The sequence below is a fragment of the Narcine bancroftii genome, chromosome 8, assembly GCF_036971445.1.
Source record: "Narcine bancroftii isolate sNarBan1 chromosome 8, sNarBan1.hap1, whole genome shotgun sequence".
Taxonomy (NCBI): domain Eukaryota; kingdom Metazoa; phylum Chordata; class Chondrichthyes; order Torpediniformes; family Narcinidae; genus Narcine; species Narcine bancroftii.
The window spans coordinates 6934383-6958447 of NC_091476.1; the positions used below are offsets into that span (position 1 = coordinate 6934383).

The 24065-nt window shown below is 40.3% G+C and overlaps 1 protein-coding gene across 2 annotated transcripts in view; it reads left to right on the forward strand.

Annotated features, from left to right (window-relative positions):
* The window catches only part of LOC138740312 (sestrin-1-like), a 44231-nt gene that overhangs the window by 18593 nt on the left and 1573 nt on the right, over positions 1 to 24065 (forward strand). The window contains exons 1-9 of one of the 2 annotated variants that reach the window (XM_069892777.1): positions 443 to 595; positions 9828 to 9893; positions 14923 to 15120; positions 16922 to 17104; positions 17962 to 18201; positions 19303 to 19453; positions 20030 to 20148; positions 21648 to 21838; positions 23816 to 23960. In XM_069892777.1, coding sequence (XP_069748878.1) covers positions 593 to 595; positions 9828 to 9893; positions 14923 to 15120; positions 16922 to 17104; positions 17962 to 18201; positions 19303 to 19453; positions 20030 to 20148; positions 21648 to 21838; positions 23816 to 23960 — 1296 coding nt within the window. In that variant the 5' untranslated portion in view covers positions 443 to 592. Of the gene's footprint in view, positions 1 to 442; positions 596 to 9827; positions 9894 to 14922; positions 15121 to 16921; positions 17105 to 17961; positions 18202 to 19302; positions 19454 to 20029; positions 20149 to 21647; positions 21839 to 23815; positions 23961 to 24065 lie in introns of those variants that run through there. The other variant, XM_069892776.1, reaches the window with a different exon arrangement.

Below are 24065 nucleotides of genomic sequence, written 5' to 3' on the forward strand. Positions count from 1 at the left end.
CCAGTCAACTGAAGAAGCTCGTACTAGCACGTTAAATTATACATTTTGAAAGTAAGCATGAAATAAAAAGAACTATTCTTTTCCTTTTTGAAGTTGAGTTTGCAGACACTTAGCTCAATAAGTTGTTGCATCACCAAGGTGATTAAGGATGGTGATAATTAGTCTTGTTCCTGACGAAGAGTTCTGGGTTGCATCCTGGTCTGAAACGGGTTGACGGTTAATGCTGACACTTATGCGCGATGTAGATTCTTTAAGAGTTACATCTTTGATAATCAATGCCTTATGTAACAAGGATCATTTCTCCATTGTTTTTCCCCAGTGCTGCACAGGATGACACCATTTCCTGTCCCCTTACTTGGGATTATTACGTTCCCACCATGATTTTCTTCTTACTCAATGAAGATGTGAGCTGGGCCATCATTTCATTCCCAACTCCAAATGACCTTGAACTAAGGCAACTTCAGAGATAATATAAAGAGTCAACCGTGTTGATGTGCTCGGGTGTCAGTGTGGTTTAGATGAAGGCTCCAGATCTCCTTCCCAAAAAGGCATCGGTGAACATGTCAGGTCTTCATGATAATCCAGTTGTTTCATGGTGAGCAATGTGAAGAGTTATTCTTGAATGTATTTAATTAACTGAATATAGTTGCTTTGGGGATGACTTTCAAGCCATTACAGATCTACTCAGTCCTCTGTGTCTTCCACTGAAGCTCACACAGAACTTTCTGCCAGACTGAATGCTCGTGTCTAGAGCCAGTATTTTCAGATTGCAGCTTGATCCCTGGCCAGTTTTTCCTCTCTGTTGGTACAGTTAGCCGTTGGTCTAATGGAGAAGGAGCAGTTGCCATGATTGCCACACATGCAATCCATGCTCCAAGTGCTCGTGTGCAGATGCTCTTCTCTCATCAGGTAGTTGTGTTGGCATGTCAGTACACAGCAATTACCTCTCTTCTATTAGCAAAACCCCCTTTGATATGTTTCTGATGTACAGAAGAGTAGCTTGGTACTTTTGAAAGGCCGAAGAGAAGGATGATCATCTCAAAAGCACTGTTCAAAGGGAGTTTGTAAGAAGCTTTTAAAGGAAACAGAAGACAGTGAAAGTATTTTTGTAGTTTTTAGGCAAACCTTGTTGCATAGGTCATTGGTTCCGTCATATTACCTCCTGAGATCTATCCTAGTTATGTGCTTGCGTAATCTACATTCATGTCTCGATCCTCCCTAACCTATCTAACTCAAATAGTCTATCCACATAGTCCAAACATGATCAGTTCACTATATAAAGACCTTATTCAAATCTCTATTTGGTCTGCTTTCCTAGAATAATTAAAGACTGATGTCCAGGCCTATTCTGATGGCTAGACGCTTTAAAATTCAGACCTAGATTTTCTAATGAATCTAACAGGATGCACTGGATTAACTTTGCATGGGGTACCAATTATGACCTTGACCCTTGCACTTGGAATCAATTCACAGATATAATGGAGGAACTCAGCCAGACTCACAAAGTCCATAGGAGGTAAAGATATAACACCGATGTTTTGGTCCTGAGCCCACCCATTGCCTCAGGCACAGGATCTCAGGATGGTCAGTGGCCTTAGACCCAATTGCATCTGCGCTGTAGCCAAGGAGGGAGAGGTGGAAGAGCAAAGGATATCTATGCTATGCTGTGAGTAGGGAACTTAGCAAGAGCCTTTTTCTCCCTCAGGTTGGGGAGAGGGGTGAACGAGGGATTGGGATATATTTGGGACTGCTGGGAAGGTTTATTGAGGATCAGGCCCAATTCTGAGATGTGGTAGTGGAGGAGAGGTCTTTGAAAGATAAAATCTGCATCATGGGCCTTGGTGGATCAGAGGTTCAGGTGTGTAGGAGGCACAGATGTACCAGATTTGTGACACTGGAGGATGGTGTGGTCAGTGTAATGTGAAATATGAAAAGGATGGGTTAGGAAGTGTTGGAGGATTGTTGGAAAGACTTGGTTGTCGAAACATGTTTTCCAGTACGTCATGATCCAAGATCCCCTTCAAAGGGTGTTACACAGAAAATGGTGTGATCCTGTGCATCATTCAGCATTGGGGGGAAAAACAATGGAGAAATGATCCTTGTTACATTTCACTTGATAAGGCATTGATTATCAAAGATGCAACTCTTATTAAAGAATCTGCATCGCACATAAGTGTCAGCATTAACCGTCAACCCTTTTCAGACCAGGATGCAACCCAGAACTCTTCGTCAGGAACAAGACTAATTATCACCATCCTTAATCACCTTGGTGATGCAACAACTTATTGAGCTAAGTGTCTGCAAACTCGACTTCAAAAAGGAAAAGAATAGTTCCTTTTATTTCATGCTTACTTTCAAAATGTATAATTTAATGTACTAGTATTCCAACTTTATATTAAGTGAAACATTAAAGTTTGCAGATGCTGAGATTGTACAAAAAGGCACAGAAATGCTGGAGGAACTCAGCCCGTCTTATAGAGGGTAAAGATATAATACTGATGTTTTGGGCCTGAGCCCTTCTCCAAACTTTAAGCAGAAAGCAGGCAGGCATCTTAATTAAAGATTGGAGATTAAGGGGGAAAGAATGGGGAGGGAGAGGAATCCCAACCAACAGCCAAAAGGTGTTCATTGGATATAATAAGAGGAAAGGTAAAAATTGATTCTAGCTCTGTGACAGGAGACGAGGGATAAGGGAAGAGAGAGGCAGACAGAACTAGAGGGAAGGAGATGGGGAAGAAGGGTAATATATCTTTACCTCCTATGGATGCTGTGACACTGGCTGAGTTCCTCCAGCATTTCTGTGTGTTTCAAATTTATTTTAGCCTATCATACTCGTACACTGAGAGTGTCCCATTGATTTTGTTCATTACATATCATTTGCAAGTTCTAAAATTGCTTCATCAATTCCTAAATCCAGACAATTTTGCATGATCAAAAATGTTACTGGTGCCAACAAATCATAGTTTGTACATTCCCCCACTGCAGTAATGATATTGAGCAAGACACAAAAGCTTAAAATGTGATCAAATGAACAATATTATGATATACCAGGACTATTGCCCTAATAAGTTAGGAGTTTGTCTTTGCCAATGCACGTAATAATTTGTTTTGCCTTTTCTGTCCTTTGTTTTATTGAAGCTTACTTGATAATGAACATGAAAGGCATATTTTTTTTGTAAGATTCTTGTTCCTATTCTCCATACTCTCCAACAGTGTTTTGCTATCTGCTACACTAACTGCTGCCATAAATATTTCTGTATAATTAGAAAGAATATGCCCAAATATTGTGCACTTTAGATAAATCAGTACTCTCAAATGAAGGAAAGTATACTTTTAATTGTCACATATATTTTACTACCCAAAAGAAAAAACATAAATATTATTAAAGTACAAACATAAATTTCAAAGTCAAAAAACTTTAAATGTATGGCATCATGAAATTTAAAAGATAAATTTTGGTTACAAGCCAGAATCTAATTCAATTGAAAAGGTTTTTTTTAAAATTACAAATCTACCTACATAAATCAAGTCTTCCATGTAACAACTGTTTTCTTAAGTGCCACATCCACTTCATATAATATCTTCCTGCTATGTTTATTTTTTGCCTGCAGGAATATTGTTCCAGTTTTCTATCAGCAATACTGAAAGAATTTCATTTTGCGTTAGTTTACATCTGTCTCCTTCCCGGAGCTGGACCACAATGTGCTGCAACTTTTTTGTAAACCATTGTCTGCCAACTATTTCAAGATTGCAAAGAATTATTAAGTGCAGTTGCAATCTGCTTTCACAGAGACCCCATCAGCCTCTGAGGTGGCTGTAAATGGAGTATCCTTACGTGTAATCAACAGTGCTTGAACAGTATTTGAAGCCTTATTGTTTATGGAAGCTTGCTGTCAGCAAATTGACTCCCTGCTCCCTATGTGATTACTGGGGATTGCATTTCAAAAGATCACTTCCCCCTCTGTAAGGTGTTGGATTAATGCATATATTTCTTCTATTGGTCGCAATACTTCCACACAAAAAGAGCTGATCAGTGGTCCAAAACAGACTGGTTATCAGTTACACATGTTGTGAAACAGGAAAGTCTACAGATGCTCTGATTGTAGGGTGCTGGAGAAATGCAGCAGATCACGCAGCATCCAAAGGAAGAAAGGTATATAACCAACGTTTCGGACCCGAGCCCTTTGTCAGTTGTACATTGCAGCTTTCTGCTTATTTTTAAAAAATAAATAAATAGAAAAAAATATATATACATATTATATATTGTCGGCACTGGAAGTCTGAATTTAAAAATAGAAAATGTTGGAAATACCCAGCAGGCATGGCAGCTTCTGTGGAAAGCAAAATGAAGTTGAGCTGAAATATTAGCTGAAGTATAATGGAAAGTGAATGAGATTGAATTACTGGCTAAAATCCACATGATTTGGTTTGCATGTTGAACAATGAATTGCCATGTATGATTTCTTTTGGGGATCCACTGGTACCATGATTATTACTGACTGATCAATCAAGGGCCCTGGATTAACAATTTGGAGGGAAGTGTTGAAATCTCACCATGGCAGCAGGGCAGTTTAAATTCTGGTGACAATGAAACAACTGTAAATTATAGTCAAAATCCAGTTGGCTCACCATATTTTTCTTTAGTGAGATAAGAAGTTTGTTGTTCTTCGTTAATCTGGACTATATATGGTAAAACTCAAAATTCTGTAGACACTGTTGAAGTTGAAACACAATGTTGGAGAAACTCAGCAGGTCAGTGTACTTTATATAGCAAAGGTTTGAAGGGGTCAAGCCCAAAACATTGGTTAAGTATCTTTATCTTTGCTATATAAAGAACACTGTTGGACCTGCTGAGTTTCTCCAGCATTATGTTTTTACTGGACTATATATGATTCCAGTTTAATTTGCCTTTTGAAATGACATAAACCAATGTACTCCAGTTGCTGTCCCTTCCCACTGCCATGTTTTGTGAAGGAATAAATGAAAACAACTCTGTTCAGAGTTGTTTGGAGCGATCTACAATCTCCAATTGAGAGTTTGGCTATCCAAAGACAATACTGGAGTGTTGGTGTTAATTTTTGTATTCAAGTGGGATTTGAGCCCAGAACATTCTGACTCTCAGACTGAGCCGCAGCTGTCACTTTCATTAAAATGAACGTTGTGCGATAGTGTGTAATGTTGACTACTGTATCAGGATTGAGAAGTGTTTGGATAAGATCCTAGAACAAGTCTGCGTGGTTCAAGAGCAGGATATTTCTTTCAAGGAAAATTTGAGATGGGGGGTGTGGAAGCATTGAGAACTGAACCAGGTCTTGCCTTTGGCACGTCCAGGCTTGACTGGTGTCCCTCAAAACATGATGCTGGAAACTGAGTGAACAGCATTTAAATTGTATTATTACACCAGGAATCTAACAAGCATGTTGTGTTTCATAGTCATCTTTTCACAGACTGGATAGAATTCCAGTGAAATCTAACAGAAGCATGAAAAGTTCAAATTGTGTCACTTGTTGATCTGGACCAGATCTTAATAGCTGTTCCCATCTACAGTATTTTTTTAAATTGCTTTGGCAGACTGTGTTTCATTGGGTGATTCAAGGCTTTAATTCAAAGGGCTTTGCTCCTTTTACTCCTGTCCTGTAATGCATGTATCTTCCATCCATGCACATTGCTCTCTGAAGACCCCTTCTCTCCAATTTTCCCTTTTGAAGCTGGTTCCATGGGAAGCTGGAGCTGAGTTAGTAGCTCAGCTTCCCCTTGAATTAGAAAATTGTGGGACCAAGCCTGAGTCGGTAAACCAAAGTGACACTTCACTGCTGTACTGAGAGAGGATCAACCTGTCAATGGAAATTTACTTGGGTGAGATGTTAAACCACGGAGTGGTATGCTACCTCAGATGGAAGTAAAATAGTCCAAAGCAGTCATTGAAAAAGATTAGGGGGGAAATTGGTAAACTGGGGACTATTGAGACCTCAAGCAGGATGGTTCAAAAGAAATAACAATCAGCTAATTCATATTTGTGATGCCTTTTCCATAAAATACTGTTTTGTCTGTGGTCCATTAGGATAACCAAAAGCTATGAAAGGCACAGCGAACATTTAATACTTTCTTCCTTGTAACAGGCAAGGACATTCCAATCCTCCTCTTTCACCCACTCAATGAATTTTTTTCCCCAAATATTTGAGATGAGATAACTGTTCTATTGTCTTTAATCGTCCTTGATAATGGTGTCAGTGTCTAACCTCAGTTCATATTGGGAAATGTTTTGAGCTCTCCTGTTTGAATCTGTATGCATCTACTCTGTCAGCAACCAACTTAACTTTTTTTAAAAACCTTTCCTCTCAGCCGCGCATTGCCCTTCTATTCTGCCCAGCAATAGCAAATCCTGCACTCATCAAGGATAGTTGAATGAATGCATAATATTCCTCTGGCAACTCCATGAAAGAAACAATGACTACCTATTTGTTTCATTGTTTATTCAGCACAGGACATGGACCAAGTTTTTTTAAATCCCCTTTGGTGCAAAAGAAAAGTTAACATTTTTTTCTTGTAAATGAGAAAAGTATATTATAATGTTTAAATAAAACTCCCCATTACAGGAAACAAAAAAAGATTTCCTCTCAAACTGTAAAACGCAAAAGAAAGCTGTCAGCTGCAGTTTCTATACAAGGTATTCAGTTGTTTCATGTTGACATGTTGTAAATCTAACAATCCAAAGTTCCTCTTTGTTCCACTTTTTGTTCTCTTGCTTGAAACCAATCAAGATGATGCATTATGCAGACCGTGGTGTTGCATTGCGCAGACCATGGTGCCACCAATCCTCCTGAGATTGGAGAAATAGCTTTGCAGCAATGACTACTGGATGGAAAAAGGCTGGCAGTGACATTTTAAAGAGACGTTACAGTTACAATTTTCACTCTTATGGCGTGAGTTGTAAGGGGTGGGGAATGGAACACTTTGGTATTTCGGGCACCTGGTATCTGCATCCTGCTACCCTTTGCAAGTTTTGATGTACTGTACCTCAGTGAGCAAAGAGCAGACCTCTGAAACCTCTTTCTAACCTCCACAAATGAGATTGGTCCAAGCTAATAAGAGGCCCAACACGTACTTGAGTTTGTGGAAGCAATCTGCTGGAGGAATCGGAGGGGTGAGCAGCATCAGTGGATGGTCAGCATTTTGGGCTGAAAGCCTTCAAGACTGGTAGGAAACATTGATCGTTCTTTTCCTCCTTTTGATGTTGCTCAACCCACAGAACTCCTTCCAGCAGGTTCTGTTTTCTTCTAGCCCCAGATTTCAGAATCTGCAGTCTTTCTCTCCTGTGTTCACATATTAGAGTTCCTTTGGAACTCGGCGTACACTCTTCCCTTCCCCCCCCCCCCCCAAACTATTCCATAGCTGAATCTCTAGGCCAGATATTTTTGTTTAAATCAAATGTGCAATTCCACTTAAAACTGTTGAGGGAAATGATTTACTTTCCTGGTGGAATGTGGTGTGTTATTCAAAATGCTGAGCGACAGGATCCTTGTGTATCTAGCTGTGCCAACACTCACTTGGAGGATCTTGTTGTTGACGTTGGGGTGGAAAAAGTTGAAAAGGGATCCAATCCTCAGTACTGTCTGCTTGGATCTATGATGGTGATTTTATTTTGAGGAGGCAGATGACTGAGTACTTGTAGTTCATGGGGTGTCCATGTGGGTAAAGGACTCAGAGAAGACGGTGGGCATTCAGGATGAAGCAACGTAACGCTCTAAAGTTCCTCTTTTTATCCATTTTTTACATGCTGCTTTTACATGCCAACGAAGATGTGCATTTCACTGACTTTAAAAAGTGAATTAAACATTGTGGAATTTTATTAGAGTGACATGAAATAGTGTGGGAAAACTTGGTACTCCGACACCTCTTGTCCTGGGTGTGCAGGTTAAATGAAGTTTTGGTAAATTATCGCCCAAGTGCTATGTTGACATGGACTAGATTCAAGTAGCACAACTGTTCGACATTTCACTCAGCAGACATTTGAATGTAGTTCTCCATCACATGAACTGGACATGCTTTTCTGCATCTTTGGTTAATTTAAAAACTCAGCCCTCAGCCTTGTGTTTATAAAAAGGAGGCAGAATTTTCCCTTGCCTGATCCACAATCATTAGGGTATCTCTGAAGACACTCCCCCACTCTTAGTTCCACGGGCAAGAACTTGCCTTGTAGTACATCACTCCATAATTGAAAGCCTAGTTAGTGATGGTTACTGATTTGGTCAAGGAGAAGATGCTAAATTGCTCTTTGCGGGCAGTGCCATTGCAGCCAACAATCGCTTTGATTTATGTTGGGTTGTTCTAAAGTCAAGTATCCCAAGGTACTTTTAAGAGCTATAATTGAACACTCTTTGACCCTGTCACATGGAGATGGAACAGGCAGAGAGGAGAGAGGTTTTTTTTCCCCAGTAAAAGATTTCATCATGTCTTTGAGCTTCTTGCCAATTATCTTAAATCTTCATCCTTTGAGACAGGTGTAGATTGTCACTTCATCTCGTTCAAACCCAATATCTTCAGAACTATTGAAGTCACATTGAGTGATACTGCACTGAAATAGGCTCCCAACCCACCAGAAAACATTCATTTGTACATGTATGTTTTATTTTTCCCATATTCCTGTTAACTCTCACTACGTTCTACCACTCACCGACACACTTGGCACAATTTACAATTGCCAACCTACAAGCTTTTGGGATGTAGGAGGAAACCAGAACATCCGGGGGAAACTCCTGCTGTTACAGGAAGAACATGCAAATTTCACCCAGGCCATGTCAGAGATCAGGATTAAACCCAAGCCGTTGGACCTGTGATATACCAGTACTACGGGCTGGGATGTTGTTCTGCGGGCTCTCTCTCTCCCCAGAATCTTGTGACTTTTGTTTTTTGAAAATTGAAGCTGGCTAACTTTTGAACTTAGGTATAAGAGAAAGGACCAGGAAGAGGCTGCAAGGGAGCAGTGTAATTAAAATTATGGCTGAACAACATTCCCAGATTTTTATTGCCCAGAAATCTATCAGTATTGATCTGAGTGTGTGTGTGTGTGTGTGTGAATAGATTGTCCTTGGCCTCAAGAATCCAAAAGATCCACAACATTGCATTCGACCTCATCAGCAGATGATCTTCATTAACCAACCTGCTATCTTGAGGGTTTGCCTCCCAAGCCTTATTTTTTGATAAGATCACCACTCTTTCCTCTAAGCTCCAGAGGAATTTTTGTCCCTTTGCAACCTTTGAGGAATTAGATCAGTGAAGCTGTTCCATAGCAACTCCAAGCAAGGAACCTGCTTCCTTGAAATCTGGGGTTTTTTTTCCTTAAGTTTTGGGGTGAGTGGCTTTTCATTAAAAGGAAACTATGTTCTGATTGCTTTGAATTTTTTAAGAGGAGTTCCCTGGTTAAGGAGATGAGATGCTGGAATCTGCAGCAAATAAACAAGTTGTTGGAGAGATTCAGCAGGTTGGGCAGCATCTGTGGATGGAAATGGAGAATCAATATTTCGGCTCAAGATCCTCGGTCAAGACCTGAAATCTCAACTAGTGCAGAAGGTGTGTTCTTGCCGAACACCTGTACAATTTCCACACTATTGCAGAAATTGCAATACCACATGACATTCTAATTGCTTGCCCTTTGGTTTGTTTCCTCCGGTTCCTTTTCAACTGCAGCAATGTCCTTGTATATGGGCCTTGAACTGTTCAATACTAATTGATGATGGGCCTGCATTCTTGCTTGTTGACTGTGAGGGGTACTTTGAATTATTGTATCTATCTAATGTTTAGTAACAATTCTCCTGTTTATCTTACAGGAACGAACAAACAGAGTCCCTCGATTGTGCAGTAATGGACAAAATGCATTGATACCAGAGCACGAGGTAATATATTTTGTCTTAAGTTTGTCACATTGTACCTGGTACAGTGAGAAGAGTTCTTCTGCAAGCAGTCCAGCAGGTTAACTCTTTGGGTTCATACAAGCTATATAAAGTGGAAGAGGAAGATCACAATTACAGAGTTACAATGGATAAATATCAATTGGAGCAAAGCAGGGGCAGCATGAGAGCAGCATGGTGGGGTTCATTCAGGAGCCTGATAATTGCAGGAAGAAAGCTGTCTTTAAGCCTGTCATCGCATCCTTTCATGCTATTGAGCCTTCTCCCTGATGGGAGGAGAGAGAAGAGAGTGTGTCCGGAGTAATTTGTTCTTCAGTATGTTAGTTGCCTTTCCTAGCTGAAGTTCATTGTCATTTCTTTTTTAAAATTTTTTATTTTTCACACTATGAACCATATTGACCAAAATACACATAAACATTTCCCTCTTGAATAAACTGTCATTTTCTCCCCTTTTCCCCCCTCCCTTTCCTCCCTCCTTCACCCCCCCCTCCCCACCCACTCAATGTTCAGCATATATGATACATTAAACCCATTAAACAATGTCATCACACAATGAAAATAAACAAGAAAATTGTGTCATCTGCTTTCACACACTGGGTCAGTTCATTTCATCTTCTTCTCCTTCTGTCATTTTAGGGGGTGGAGGTCCGCGGTAGGACTTCTATGTATGGTTCCAAAATTTGTTTGAATACTGTGATGTTATTTCTTAAATTATATGTTATTTTTTCCAATGGAATACATTTATTCATTTCTATGTACCATTGCTGTATTCTCAGGCTCTCTTCTGATTTCCAGGTTGACATTATACATTTTTTTGCTACAGCTAAGGCTATCATAATTAATCTTTTTGTGCTTCATCCAAATCGAGGCCAAGTTCTTTACTTCTTATATTAATTAGAAGAAACATCTCTGGATTTTTGGAATGTTATTTTTTGTGATTTTATTTAATACCTGGTTTAGATCTTCCCAAAACTTTTCCACTTTCTCACATGCCCAAATTGCAAGTACTCTTGTTCCCGTTTCCTTCTTACAGTGAAAACATCTATCTGATACTGTTGGGTCCCATTTATTTAACTTTTGGGGTGTGGTGTGTAGCCTGTGTAATGAATTATATTGTATCATGCGTAACCTCTTGTTTATTGTATTTCTCATAGTTCCGGAGCATAGCTTTTCCCATGTTTCATTATTTATCTTTATGTTTAGATCTTGTTCCCATTTTTGTTTGGGTTACAGCTTATTTCATCGTTCTCTTTCTCTTGCAGTTTGATGTACATGTTTGTTATAAATCTTTTAATTATCATTGTGTCTGTAATCACATATTCAAAACTGCTTCCTTCTGGTAGCCTCAGCCTGCTTCCCAATTTGTCCTTCAAGTAGGTTTTCAGTTGGTAGTAAGCAAGCAAACATTGTACTGTGAGTTATACCATATTTGTACTTCATTTGTTCAAAGGATAATAATTTATTTCCCAAAAAACAATTTTCTATTCTTTTGATCCCTTTTCTCTCCCATTCTCTAAAGGAAAGGTTATCTATTGTGAAAGGGATTAGTTGATTTTCCGTCAATAATAATTTTGGTAGTTGATAATTTGTTTTTTCCTTTCTACGTGAATCTTCTTCCAACTGTTGAGCAGATGGTGCAGTACTGGTGAATTCCTATGTTGCACCAGCTTTTCATCCCACTTATATAGTATATGTTCAGGTACCTTCTCCCCTATTTTATCTAGCTCTAATCTGGTTTTTCCCTTGTTTGATAAAAATCTGATGGGCATTTTAATTGTGCTGCTCTATAATAATTCTTAAAGTTTGGTAGCTTTAAGCCCCCTTGTTTGTACCATTCTGTTAATTTATCTAGCGCTATCCTCGGTTTCCCCCCCTTTCCATAAGAATTTCCTTATTATTTTCTTTAGCTCCTTGAAGAATTTCTCTGTTAGGTGAATTGGTAACGATTGAAATAGGTATTGTATCCTTGGGAAGATATTCATTTTAATGCAATTTAGCCTTCCTATCAGTGTTAGTGGTAAATCTTTCCAATGCTCTAAGTCATCTTGTAATTTCTTCATTAATGGCTGATAATTTAATTTGTACAGATGGCTTAGATTATTATCTAGTTGAATACCTAGGGATCGGATTGCTTGTATTTGCCATTTAAATGGTGATTCTTTCTTAAACTTTGTGAAACCCGCATTATTCCTTGGCATCGCTTCACTTTTATTTGTGTTGATCTTGTACCCTGATACTTCTCCATATTCCTTCAATTTCTTATGTAATTCTTTTATTGATATTTCTGGTTCTGTTAAGTATACTATGACATCATCTGCAAATAGACTGAATTTATATTCCTTCTCTTTTATTTTTATCCCTCTTATTTTCTGTTCTTATCAGTTCTGCCAAGGGTTCTATAGCTAACGCGAACAGTGAGGGAGATAGTGGACATCCCTGCCTAGTTGACCTGCTTAATTTAAATTGGTTTGATATATATCCATTTACTGTCACCTTCGCCAATGGCCCCTTATATAATGCTTTAATCCCATTAATATATTTTTCTGGTAGGTTGAACCTCTGTAGTACTTTGAATAAATAATTCCATTCTACTCTGTCAAAGGCTTTCTCTGTGTCTAAGGCAACTGCCACTGTTGGCGTCTTGTTACCTTATACTGCATGGATTAAGTTAATGAACTTACAGATATTGTCCGTTGTTCATCTTTTCTTAATAAATCCAGTTTGATCTATTTTTGGTACACAGTCGGCCAATCTGTTTGCTAATAGTTTAGCTATTATCTTATAATCTGAGTTGAGTAGAGATATTGGTCTCCATGATGCTGGTGTTAGTGGATCTTTTCCCGTCTTTGCTATTACTGTAATTATTGCTGTTTTGCATGAATTTGGCATGTTTTGTGTTTCTTCAATCTGGTTCATTACTTCCAGGAGAGAAGGAATTAATAAGTCTTTAAATGTTTTATAGAATTCTATTGGGAGTCCGTTCTCTCCCGGCATTTTATTGTTCGGTAGTTTTTTTAATATATCCTGTATTTCCTCTATTTCAAATGATTTTATTAATTTGTTTTGCTCCTCTTGCAATTTCGGTAGTTCAATTTTAGCTAGAAACATCTATTTTGTCTTCTTTCCCTTCATTCTCAGTTCGGCATAATTGCTCGTAGAATTCCTTGAAGTTTTCATTGATCTCCGTTGGGTTATATGTAATTTGTTTGTCCTTTTTCCTTGATGCCAATACCATTCTTTTAGTTTGTTCTGTCTTAAGCTGCCAGCTTAAGTTTTGTGCGTTTTTTGTGCGTTTTTTCTCCTAGCTCATAATACTTCTGCTTTGTCTTCATTATGTTCTTCTCCACCTTGTACGTTTGTAGTGTTTCGTGTTTTATTTTTTTGTCTGCCAATTCTCTTTTTGTTGTATCTTCCCTTGTTGCTAATTCTTTTTCTGTACTTGCTATTTCCCTTTCCAGCTGTTCTATTTCCCGATTGTAGTCCTTTTTCATCTTAAGTTACATAACATTATCTGCCCTCTGATGAAGTCTTTCATTGCATCCCATAGTATAAATTTATCTTTCACTGATTCCGTATTTATTTCAAAGTACATTTTAATTTGGTGTTCAATGAATTCTCTAAAATCCTGTCTAAGTAAGTTCATTGTCATTTCCAAGTAAATGTTGGCAAGTGTAGCTTTTTTTTAAATTAAAAAAAAAATTGTTAGGAGTGCATAGAGACTTTTAGAGATACATGCTAACTCCAGGCGTGTATTCATGAATGGGATCAAGACTTTCAGCGGTCAGGTTCTGCAGTCACTGCTGGTCCTGTTCGCTTGGTGTGGGATCCCAAAACTCCTCAATCCTTGAGGAGTTATTAGAAACACATTTCTAGAGTAATCTTTGGAAGTGTTTACATTTTCTGGGATGGTGTGTGTTTAATTCTTTTCAGATCTATATATATATATATATATATATATATCTATGTATATCTATATACATCTCTATCTATCTATCTCTGTCTCTCTATCTATCTCTATCTCTCTATCTCTCTCTCTATCTATCTCTCTCTCTCTCTATCTATCTCTCTCTCTCTCTATCCATCTCTCTCTCTCTATCTCTCTCTCTCTATCTATCTCTATCTATCTAATAAATATATAAAAATATATTTTTTTTTCTATATATCTATCTATCTATTTATTTATCTATCAATCTATCTTTTTATTTATTTATTTATTTCCTCTTCTGGAGCAGATTGGCTAGTGGACTTGATCCAAGACCTGTCTGGTTGTGCAGTGAGCCATCATCATCCTAGGGTCTTTTCTTTCCACTTTCCTTCAGCTTGACCACAGAGACATTTATCTGTTCCTGATCCTAAGTGTCCACATGAGTATCAGCTGATGCTTGTACCTGGCACATTCAGTTTCAGGATGTGAACTTGTAGCTGCACTCTCGCAGTTTACCCATTAACAATCAAAGATGCATACATCACTCTTAATTTTCTAAGCAATGGTGTCCATCTGCAAAAAAAAAAAAATTGTTTCAAACTAGGGTTGCGCAGCAAGAGGAGCCCCTGCCTCTCTCCACCAGAAACCCGTGTTCAAGTACTTGGGAGCTGTCTGTGTGGAGTTTGCACATTCTCACTGAGACCACGTGGGTTTCCTCCTGGTGCTCCACTTTATTTCCACGTCCAAAGATATGTAGTCTGGTTGATTAATTGGCCAGTGTAAATTGTCCCTGGGTGTGGAGCTGAGTAGTAGAATCTGGGAGTGAGAAAAAGGGCCTGTCTCCTTGCTGTCTCTAAAAACACCTTGTAGGTTGTGCGAGCATAGTGGGGAAATATTTCCATGAAAATAGAACATTAAATCTACACCGTTGCATCTTGCTTCTCTCCTTTCTTTAGTCAGATGAACACTTCAATATTCAATGTAGATGGAGCTGGTGATTTAGAGAGGTGAGTTAATTTACAGTTAGCTTGAGGTAAACAGATTTTGGGGAATTAGACTGACTAATGTTGTGCTTGTTTTTACCATTAGATCAATAAGGTGGGCGCAGAGAATGACCGTACCCACTTGTTTGTGAAGGCACTAGGTAGCAGAAGCTGCCTGGATGGAGTTGTACAGCTCATGGGCTGCCATCCTCAGTACCTGGAGTCGTTCCTGAAAACCCAACACTATCTGCTGCACATGGACGGACCCCTCCCCTTCCACTACCGACACTACATTGCCATTATGGTAAAGCCAGCATGCATTGTGAAGCTGTTTTCAGAGTTTAATGTGCCATTGACAAAATTCCCACATCAACAGAGTTCCAAACTGGCCTCCCAGTGAGGCAGAGAAGGGCATTCAGTAGGGACATCAGCTGGTGGCTTATTTTTGGGACAGGCCTGTTCAGTGTTCGATCACAATCTTTGTTGGACGCAAGGACTCCCCTGTGACATTGGCCATTGATATTTTAGGGTTGGAGCTTCATGAAATCTTGGTTAAAAAATCTTTAGGGTTTTACATTTCAGGTTACATTAGTAATTAACAATGTATTTAAATAGTAAATCAAGTAGCAAAAGTTTGGGTGCTATCTAAATTGAAAGTACAAACAGAAATAGCTGAAAATACTTGGCAGACCAGGGAGATTCCTTAGAGATCTGATTCCTCCTGAATTGCTGAGTGTTTTAATATTTTGGCATTGTGTAACAGCTCTTTAGAGCAGTAAAATTGAAGGGAAGATTTAATGGCCAGTTGGATCCAGGCAGTTCCAATGGGACAAAAGAACAATGTGTAGAATTGGAACAATATCGAGATCTTTGAGTTGTAGAACTGGAGGAAGTTGCAGAAAGGGGGATGAGAATTTGAAATTGGAGGTACCATATTTGTAAAGCCAGTGGCGGTTCTGTTGCAGCCAGCATTTTAATGGTGACTGCCTTGAGTGGAGATTCCACTCCTGTAATGGCATCATGTTACTGTCCCACTGTGCACCCTCTGGTGTTGGAATCAGATTCTGTCATAATCCATTCCAACGCGAGACCAACGGGTGCTGAAACAAATGGGGATCTTCACACATAACTGTTTCTGAACCCTTTGGTTGATTTCTCTATCTTGTGCCCATGGAGGATGAGGTCCTTTTGGCTGCAGTCTCCTTATTATATTCAAAACTGCACTAAAACTCCAGTGTACTACACAGAAGTTCTGGAGAAACTCAGCAGATCACGCAGCCTCCAGCGGAAGCTTGCTGATGTTACGTGACCTGCTGAGTTTCTCCAATGTCTGTAGACTTTTCCCATTTAAATTGAAATCCAGTCTTGTTGTGTTTCTGGAACTCTGTGTTTCTTTCCTGCCTTCCTATTACTCTCTGGGAAATACCTGTCAAATGTTTTGTTACGTGCCCTGATAGAATGTTCAGTGACAGTGCTGGGTTAATGAAGGGGACTGGTTCTTTCTGTATTAATAATCATGACCTTAGAAGTTCCCCGTTCACTGTGTGTGAGGGAATTAAACTTGGTGCTAGTGATCAATTCGGAACATGTTGAGTGAGGAAATTCGTGCATTGCAGAGAAAATGGTGCAGGAATTTTCACACCCTAGAGTTCCAAAGTGATCGCTGGCTAAAGCCAACTGTTATTCATAGAACACGATAGCACAGAAAAAGGCCTTTCAGCCCATTGAGTCTGTGCTGAACTATTATTCCACCTAGTCTAACTGTCCTGGACCATCACCGTCTATACTCCACCCATGCACATACTCATCCAAATTTTTTGTGAATGCCAAAATTTCCACTCGGCAATTGCACAATACTTTCTCACTTATTATGGTCACTTTTCTCTCTCCCCCGCTGCCTCCATCCCCTCTCCCTGTTGCTTCCCTCTCCTCGCCACCTTCTCCTTCATCCCCTCTCCTCACCATCTCCCTCTCCATCCCCTCTCCCCACCACCTCAGTGGCAGGAAATGTGATGCCTTGTTTATTTCACTTGTTTCCACCAGCCCTGACCCTGAACGAATTTTTGTGAACCGTTTTGTTTTTCCTCTCCTCTGCTCCATGCTAGGCGGCAGCCCGACACCAGTCCTCCTATTTGGTGGAGATTCACGTCAATCAGTTTTTGCAGGTGGGTGGTGACCCACAATGGCTGCAGGGGCTCGACTGCATCCCGCAGAGACTGCGGAATCTCAACGAGATCAACAAGATCCTGGCACACCGACCCTGGCTCATCACCAAGCAACACATTGAGGTGAGCTTCCCACACTCTACTTGTGATATGGCCACTTTGTTACAGTTCACGTGGAAGACATTCATAGAGCACTGTCATTTCAATGAAGCACATCTCTTGCTTTATTTGTCATGGGCATAATGAGGCCCAACATAAACCTGAGCAACGCACATCATATTCCTCCTGATCAATGAGATGTTGACATCCAACCCTAACAACATGAACATCGATCTTTAGCAGGTGCTTCCATTTGGTTCCACCTTTTCCATCTCTTCTTTATTTACTCTGGGACTTTTTTTTTCATTTTCTCTCAAACTTTGCTTTTCCCCACCTCCCTCCCCCCAGAGGTATATCCCTTCTACCTGTCTCTTCATCTCACACCTTCTGACCGATTACCCTCTCTCCTCAGCACCTCCCACAGGATTTTCCCCCTTTATCTATGTAACACCATTCCCTTTTCACTTTTAATCTGACCCAGAACACTGACTGACCCTTTCTACCCATGGACGCTCTCTGACATGCAATTCTTGCTTTCTTTTAAGTTTGGTTCTGTTCTTATAAATTTATTTGGCCTGCCTTGCCAGTGATCCCTAATTGAATGAGTCCAGTGGCATTTACCACTGCACCTTATTGCTGTGTCTCAGTACATATGACAATAAACTCGAACCTGGCCTCACTTTGGTTCTCTATTATAACTGCTTCAGGCAATTCCATGTATCTGTGCTGAACACCATGTGTCCAAATCAAACTAAAATTCTGCTGCTTTACAGTGGATATCCTTCCATTCTGTTTATATTCGTTCTTCAACGTCTCACTGGTGAAATAAAGGAAATGAAAACCCGTCATTCATTAACGTTTTGAATTTTGCGTCCATGCAGAACCTGCTGAAGATCGGAGAGCACTGCTGGTCACTGGCGGAGTTGGTGCATGGCGTTGTGCTGCTGGCTCACTGCCACTCGCTGGCGAGTTTTGTTTTTGGCTGCGGGATAAGCGCGGAGGGAGGACACGAAGGTGGTCATGTCCTGCGGCCGTCATCTATTAACAACCAGTGCTCCGGTGATGCCACCAATGGGAATGGCAACATCCCGGACCCCTCTCTTGTGTACCGAAGGCGAAGGGTGAGCAGCAGCTGGAAGGGAGGATGAGTGGGTGGGGGAAGGTGGCCAATGCTGTTGTACAGAAAGCAGCAGTGGAGTACAAGGGGTGGAGCTCTGGGTAACTCGGTAGAACTTTTGGTTGTGATTTGCCATGAAACCCAGTTTTGCAGAGACCATCTCAGAACTGGACCCACATTTTCTAGATGGAGTTTGATTAAACCCATGTGTGAGTCCAACTTGGTGGGGTCAAATTTTCACACCTTTGCAGATGAAATTTAATGCAGATGAATGTGAGGACAAGGTAGGAGGACATGCACTGCAAACAAGGCACTGAGGAGTATGGTAAAACAAAGGGATCTGGCAATGCAGATGCATAATTCACTGAAAGCGGCATAAAGAGAGCTTTTAGCACATTGACCTTCATAAATCAGAATATTGTGTGTAGGAGTTGGGATATTATGTTGAAGTTGTATAAGACATTGATGAGGCCAAATCTGGAATATTGTGTGCAATTTGGTCATCTAAATACAGGAAAGATATCAATGAGATTGAAAGAATGCAGAGGAAATTTACTAGGATGTTGCCAAGGAACTGAGTTACAGGGAAAGGTTAAGCAGGTTAGGACTTTATTCTCTGGAGCTCAGAAGAATGAGGAGAGTTTTGACAGAGATGAGGAAAATTATGATGGGTAAATGCAAGCAGGCTTTTTCCACTGAAGTCAGATGAGATTAAAACCAGAGAATATGGGTCATCGATGAAAGGGGAAAAGTTTAAAAGGAACATTGAGATGTCTTCCTGCAGAGAGTGGTGGGAGTCTAGAACAAGCTACCAGCTGAATTGGTAATTTTGATATTTAAGAAAAAATTGGAAAGGTATATGGATGGGAGGGGTGTTGGCAGGATACAGTTGAGGTGCAAGACAGTGAGACTAAGAAGAAAAATAGTTTGCCACAGACTAGAAAGGCCAAAGGGCCTGTTACTGTGCTCTATGGTTCTATGCAATACTTTTATATTGTACTCTTTGTACTCCTGCGGTGTGGAGACCATTTGGATGAGACAGAAATTTTTGGGAAAGAGGCTTTCAGAGGGCAGTGCCAATTGACTTTGTTTCCATTCCTTCCAGTCAGTAGATTACTCCAGTGATTCTGAATATTTGGCAGACAGGATGCAGAAATTCCAGGCAGAGAAGGAGAATGAAGAAGAGATGGTGAGAGAAGAAACATGGACTGGATCAGAGTCAGAAAAAGACACAAGTCCACCAACAGTGACCAGGGGTGAGTAAGCTTCCCTTCAGTTTGGTTCTGCTTTACTTATCTGGTCCGCATATTGTTTCTTTTTTTTTTAATTTCTATTAGTTTAACGTTATCTCAAACTCATCTTCCAATGCTCCCTTCAAAATACCTGGAATATTCATTTAATTTGCAAATCCTTCATCTCAAGTCAAGTCACCAATTCTTACCATGCTTGCACGATCAAGATGAGATTAGAGTCTCTCCAGGGCCACAGAGCATATTTACACTAATATAAGTTAAAATCATCTTGTCAGTGATTAGTTTCCCTTTTCTGCAGCATGCCTGTTGTGAACTTACTGCCAGGATGTTGGAGTGATCCCCTCTGACACTTTGGTCGGAATGCAAACCACAAGTACATGGAATGGAAAGCATCTTGGAGGGCTGTGATCTAACCAACTACACGAAAGGGAGATTTGTCACCGGCCATTCCAACAAAAGTTGTAGAGCAAGTCCCCTCAATAGGAGTGGCCTTGAACAGTGACCAAAAACAGAGTGAGATTTTGCCTTTGTGGGGGCTTCTTAAACTTCTCCCTGACATCATGTCCTTTGATTTCATAGCTCCAGAAGATAAAGCTGTCACAGTTCCTGACTTGTCCTGTTATGTAGAAGACCCTGAGTTTGGTTATCCTGAGTTTTCCAGAAGAAGTGGAGAGCAACTTCCTGTCTTTCGAGCTCAGGTAAAATTTCTTTACCAGAATCTGTAGCTGTGGCAAAGGTTGACAGGATTGCAGCATGACTTTGCAAATTCAAAGTTAATGAAGAGTGACATAATGTGGTTATGTTACTGAACTAATGATCTATAGGCATGAACTGATGATCTGGAGACTTGTTCAAATTCAGCACAATGACTAGAACAGTCAAATTTATTCAAGTTAAAGAAATTCTGGAATTCTAGTACCTGCATTGTCTATTTTATTGAGGCAGCACGGTTAGCTTAGCGATTATTGCAACAGTGCCAGCGACCCAGGTTTGAATCCAGCGCTGTCTGTAAGGAATTTGTATGTTCTCCCTGAGTCTGTGTGGGGATTGTAAGTTAATTGGGGTAATTGTGCAGAAGGTCCTGTTCGCGTGCTCTTTGTCTCAATTAAAATGAATGCTCTTGTTTATTTCCAATCAGGAGTCCTGTTTTGCATATTGTGGGTAACTCTAAACATCCTTTGGAAATGGTCCATAAATTGTATTACAATAAGGAATAAACAATGATTTTCCCTCCTCCCCATCCCAAGGATTTGAATAGATTAAAATCCGCTCTGTGAGGAGCTGCAGAGGAACTTGAGAAACAAGGATGATGGGAAGTTCAGAAGGAGGGAGACGAACAGGATTTGGATGCAGTCTGCCCCAGTTTCGAAACTAACACATTGGGAAGGCGTGTGCCAATTCCCTGTCCCTTAGGCCCTAATGAGCACCAAGAGTGGATGTTTGATTGTTAGACTGATGGAGACCGTGGAATGGTTATAAGGTTAGCATAGACACTGAAGTGACAGGATAAACTTGTACCATGGTACAGTAAAATCCCCGGTATCCAGCACCTACGTGGATTGGTAGATGACAGATAACTTTATTTTCCAGTCGCTTGAGATTGCGTGTTGCATGATTGGAGAACTAATTCCAAGGGGAACCAATTTTAAACCCTTTTTTTTTACTTATTTATTTTCTGCATTTTTTTTGTCAGTTGCTTGAATTCTGAATAATGGGGATTTTACTGTATTGAGGTGACCAAGTCCTATGAACATTTGTAGAATAGAAGGAACAATTGGGCATCTAATCTTGACCCACAATCTTGCTGTTGCCACAGAATCTGAATTTGATGTTGAGGTTGATGTGAAAACTGGGAATACCCACTCCAATCTAAGGCCAACTTACTGCCAACTAATTGCTCCATGTATAACAGGTGTGGTTACAAATCATTGCTGACAGTATGGACTGAACTTGCTGTGTAGATTTAAAGTTGAGGGTTGACTGTATAGGAAAGTAGTATATTTAAAGGCACTGAGATAGCAATGAAAAGTAACTGCATTCCTTCTCCATATCCATTGCCCAGCTTCTCGACAGACATGTAAATATGCAGGGATATCTATCATAGCAGAGTTTTAGTTTGGTTTGGGCATCCTGTTCAGCAGTCATTTTTGTGTACTCCTTGTCTGCTCTTGGTGTTAAACTGCTGTTTTTCCTTCAGGACTATTCCTGGGAAGACCATGGATTCTCGCTCGTGAACCGTCTGTATTCTGATATTGGCCACCTTCTTGATGAGAAGTTCCGCACTGTGTACAGTTTGAAGAATGGCACAATGGCCAAGCAGCGAGGCTGTGACTTCTCGGTGCTCAAGAGAGGCATTTGGAACTACATCCATTGCATGTTCGGCATTAGGTAACCCTGCCTGTCATTTATGCAAGAGGTCTTTTAACAAAGCCAGATAGAGTTTTCAAAATGTTAACACTTGTGGGAGGAGCAAAAGTGAGGAAGTCGTTCATTCTCACGTTTTGATGTGTGAGGCCCATCACTTTCTTTCCTGATCATGAAGACAGCATGCAGCGTTTGTTGCAGGGTCAGGGTGAATCAAATATTTTGATCTGTGCACTACATTTCCACAGGAATTTGTCCCTTTCTGTGACTTTTGAGTTCATTGTTGCTGGGTAATTATCAAGACAGCACAGTTAGTGCAACACTGTTACAGCGCCAGTGATCGGAACCAGGGTTAAAATACTGCTGTCTAATGAGTTTGTACATTCTTCCCCGAGTCTGCATGGGTTTCCTCTTTGGGCTCTGGTTACCTCCCACTGTTCAAAATGTACCGGGGGTTGTAGGTTAATTGGGTGTAAATTGGGTGGCACGGGTTCGTGGGCCAAAATGGCCTGTTACCATGCTGTATGTCTAAATCTAAAGATTAGGAGTATAGCCAGCATATTAAAGGTTATAGCCCTACCTGGTCATACTCCCTACCTCCCCCTCACTTCGGGCAGAAGTCACATAAGTTTGAAAGCATGAACCTCCATATTCAAGGACAGTTGCCTTTCTGCTGTTATCAGATTTCCATTAAGATGATGTCTTGCACCGTTTAATTATACTTTTTTACTTTAACACGAGCTTTTGTTTTACTGTTGCACCATTTTTAATTGAATATATTTTTCATTTAGAGATACAGCTTTGAAACAATCCTTCACAGCCCATACTGCCCAAACACTCCCATGTGACCAATTAACCTACTAACCCATCCATCTATGGAGGAGGGAGGAAACCAGAGCACCCATAAACCCTTTTTAAACTGCAAAGCCGCAGTATTCCTGTAGACATGGCCCATGTGAGGAAGCCAGCTTGTGTGTTCTCACGGAACTGAGGAAAACCTGGCTCCGTGAGTCAAATACACTCCACCGCTGAGAGTACCCCCCCTCTTGGAGGATTGAAGATGGGTAAGTCTAGACCACCCAATCTACCTTCGGTTTTTTTTTTACACAGAGCTTGAAAGGTGGATAAAAACTGGCTTTACAGCTCTGTGGAAAAGGGGCTAGAGAAAACTCTTGCAGACGTAGGGAAGACGTACAAACTCCCTGCTGACAGCACTGGATTTGAAACTGGGTCGCTGACCCTGTAATAGCACTCTGCTAACCATTTTATTCTTGTGCTATCTGCTCTACTATGTAAAGGTTGAAACACAATGCTGGAGAAACTCAGCAGGTCAGTGTACTTTATCTAGCAATGTTTTGGGCTTGAGCCCTTCATTGAGGTATATATCTGCAAAATGCTGTGTTTTATTTATGTAGACGTTGACTTGCTTAGATATCACACTGAACATAGTGCACGTGACACTAAATAACTTAATTCAATGAGTTCTCCTCCTCTCGAGTCCAGAATAGCTGGCTCAGTAACTTCGCTTTTCTCGAGAACACAGGAAGGACTTGAGCCGAGATGCTTTTTAATGTGCGTGCTCTGGGCCGTGAGTTTACCAGGCACAGTTCATATATCAGTGTTTGAAAACGAATAATGAGAAGATGAGGTATAAGGAGAGGCAGGGGCCTCACTAGCAGAGCATGTACAGTCCAGAGGGGTTGTTGTTTTAACTCCTTCTCACAATTTTCCACAACACACTTGACAAAAATTGGCATTTGCTGTTTCTTTCACCTTTTGTTTCTTCAGATATTTGTTCTCACACCAACTCTATTACACAGCAAATTTAATTACGTACCTTACATTCTAGTTTGTAATTTGTGAATTCTGCTGCCTGAACTGCCATGTTGCAGAGGTGACTGTTCAATGCAGTATAAAAGAAACTGTTGACATGGATAATGAAGCACTGGAGAATGTAAGATGGAGTTGATTGGTGATATTCTTCTCTCTTGGATGTAACAGGTACGATGATTATGACTACGGTGAAGTGAACCATTTCCTGGAGAGGAATCTCAAGGTTTACTTGAAGACAGTGACTTGCTATCCAGAGAAAGCAAAACCTCAGATGTTTGAGAGATACTGGAGACAGTTTAAATACTCAGAAAAGGTGAGTGATTGAACCAGAACGGCATCCACATCCTCAAAAACACCTGAAGAGAAGAGGCCCTTCAAATGATTCATAATTCATTTTAAAAGCTGCTGCATCGCGATA